General features: G+C 30.7%; 1 protein-coding gene across 1 annotated transcript in view; it reads right to left on the reverse strand.

The window, feature by feature from the left end:
• The window catches only part of LOC112510949 (cytochrome P450 71A2-like), an 8,782-nt gene extending 7,393 nt beyond the window's left edge, over positions 1-1,389 (reverse strand). The window contains exons 1-2 of the mRNA XM_025116300.1: positions 1,234-1,389; positions 467-503 (exon numbers count right to left, since the gene is read on the reverse strand). Coding sequence (XP_024972068.1) covers positions 467-503; positions 1,234-1,389 — 193 coding nt within the window. The remainder of the gene's footprint in view (positions 1-466; positions 504-1,233) is intronic.
• Positions 1,390-2,136: the final 747 nt, after the last annotated feature.

The raw sequence follows: 2,136 nt of genomic DNA on the forward strand, positions 1-2,136 counted from the left end.
TATTTAATTTAATTTTTCTTAAGAAATTATTAATTAACTAAGATATGTAACATTGACCAAATTTAATTTTATTTATATTATATGTAATGTAAACAAGAAATTATTGTATTTATATTGAACAAATATATTCCTTTCTAGGAACCAGTCAAAATGTATATCAAAACAGAGAAAAGGTAGAAATTTTCAAATTTGGAAATATCTGAACTTAGGGGGTGTTTGGTTAGAGAATATTAAACAGTAATCAATTGGAATGAAAATAAAAGAAACTGTTTGCTTTTATATAATACAATAGACTCATTTCCCAGAAGCCCAAATTTTGATTCCAGGTTAAACTAGGGGGGAATGGAAATTCATTCTCATTTTCATTCCTTGTTGTTTTTATTTTCATTCCTCCGACTGAACCAAAACTAAAATAAGTTGGTTTTTTGATGAAAAATTGTAAGAAAGTATATTGGGTATAACTTACATGTGGTGGTATTTGCATCATCGCACCACTCTTTTCTCTGCATAAATTACAGTAATCTAGCTTGAAATTTTCAACTCTGATACATATCATAGTAAAATATCAAGATTTTATCTCATGAAAACATTAGAAAGTAACACGGATTTTTAATTTCCAACCTCTGGAAACGACTTATATTTACTTGATCCTTTCAAGTGCTTGTTCCAATTGAACTTCTCTCTCTTAATCATAGTGTCACATATGCGTACACACACACATTCAGACACTGGGATCTGATTTTCTTGAGAATATTGTAACATGAAAATTGATGAGAAGATATAGACCTATTTGGTCAATGGCGAAAGATCGTACGGGAAAAAGAGTTAAAATGAGAAACATAAGAAGAAATCTAAACTTTTAATCGCATGCTCACCCATAAACTGTGCTTTAGAAAAAAGAATTGATCTGGTGTATCTCCGTACACTTTATTAGTGTTGACATTCTATTATGATTTTGTCCACTAAGTCACTAAGAAAATGTTAGGTTGGTTTTTAATTAAATTCTGTATAAATAAAACTGTCTTTATATATTGAGAAGATTTTTTATGTGGGAGAGCTTTTTCATAAATGGAATAAGCATTTTTTTTAATTGGAAATGACAGGTTTGAAAAAAACTTGGATTTTTGCATAAAATTTTCCTATAATAAACCGCTTTCTATCATTAAGACACTACCAAACATTCATTTATAGCTGACCGAATAAGCTATAGTCTTATTAAGCTTATTAATAAACAAGTCCTGAAATCAATATGTATATATATATATATATATATATATATATTAAATATTTTAATAATATAGTTAATGATAAAATTGTTAAAACAGAGTAGCTGTTAGAGTTGTGTGTAATATTTTTGAAAAAATTGGGCCGATCCTGGATCGGGCCCATAACCAGTCCCAAACCGGTTTTGGGCCGGGCCTTCTTTTTTGACGAAAATTATGACCGGTCCTAGACCGCCAATCCCAAATCGTTCCCAATTGGTTCTGAGCTGGGCCGGGCCCAAGTCGGTCCCACTCCCGATCCTCCGCCGGTCTCAGGCCCATTTAGCCATCTCTAATAAAAATGAAGAAGAAAAAAAGTCTAAATGCCACATTTACATTGTTAGAGTTGGGCTCATCAATAAATGGGCTCAATTCTCAAACACTTCTTCTTGAAAGAAAAAGAAAGGCTGAACAAGTCTACCAACGATATAAATCATTGCATTTTGATTTTCGACGAATTTTGGAATTTTGTCAATTTAAGAAACACTGAAAATTGAGAAGTGAAAGCTAAAAATTTAACATCTTTGACAGATTTTTTAATAGAGTTATAAAAGTTGAGCATACAGCATAAACACTAAATATAATAAATGTACGTCTATTTTAACAGTCGGTTATGCCCAACCCACTCAAAAAATATTCAAATCGCAAACCAGAATAAACTGAACGGTTTGGCTATTTTGCATATAGGACTAGACCGTTTAAACGTTAAAAACTATCTGGTTTGTTTTTAACATTAAAACTAGAAGCGTACTCGCGCAATGCAGCGAGATACATCGTGATTTTAATATTTCATTTTATTTTTTATCTTAGTCGATATTATAATATGGCTTTATGTGATTTTGAGAAAAGCGATGATGTTTTTATTTTTGAATAA

Source organism: Cynara cardunculus, assembly GCF_001531365.2.
Source record: "Cynara cardunculus var. scolymus isolate 2C chromosome LG 4, CcrdV1, whole genome shotgun sequence".
Lineage (NCBI taxonomy): Eukaryota > Viridiplantae > Streptophyta > Magnoliopsida > Asterales > Asteraceae > Cynara > Cynara cardunculus.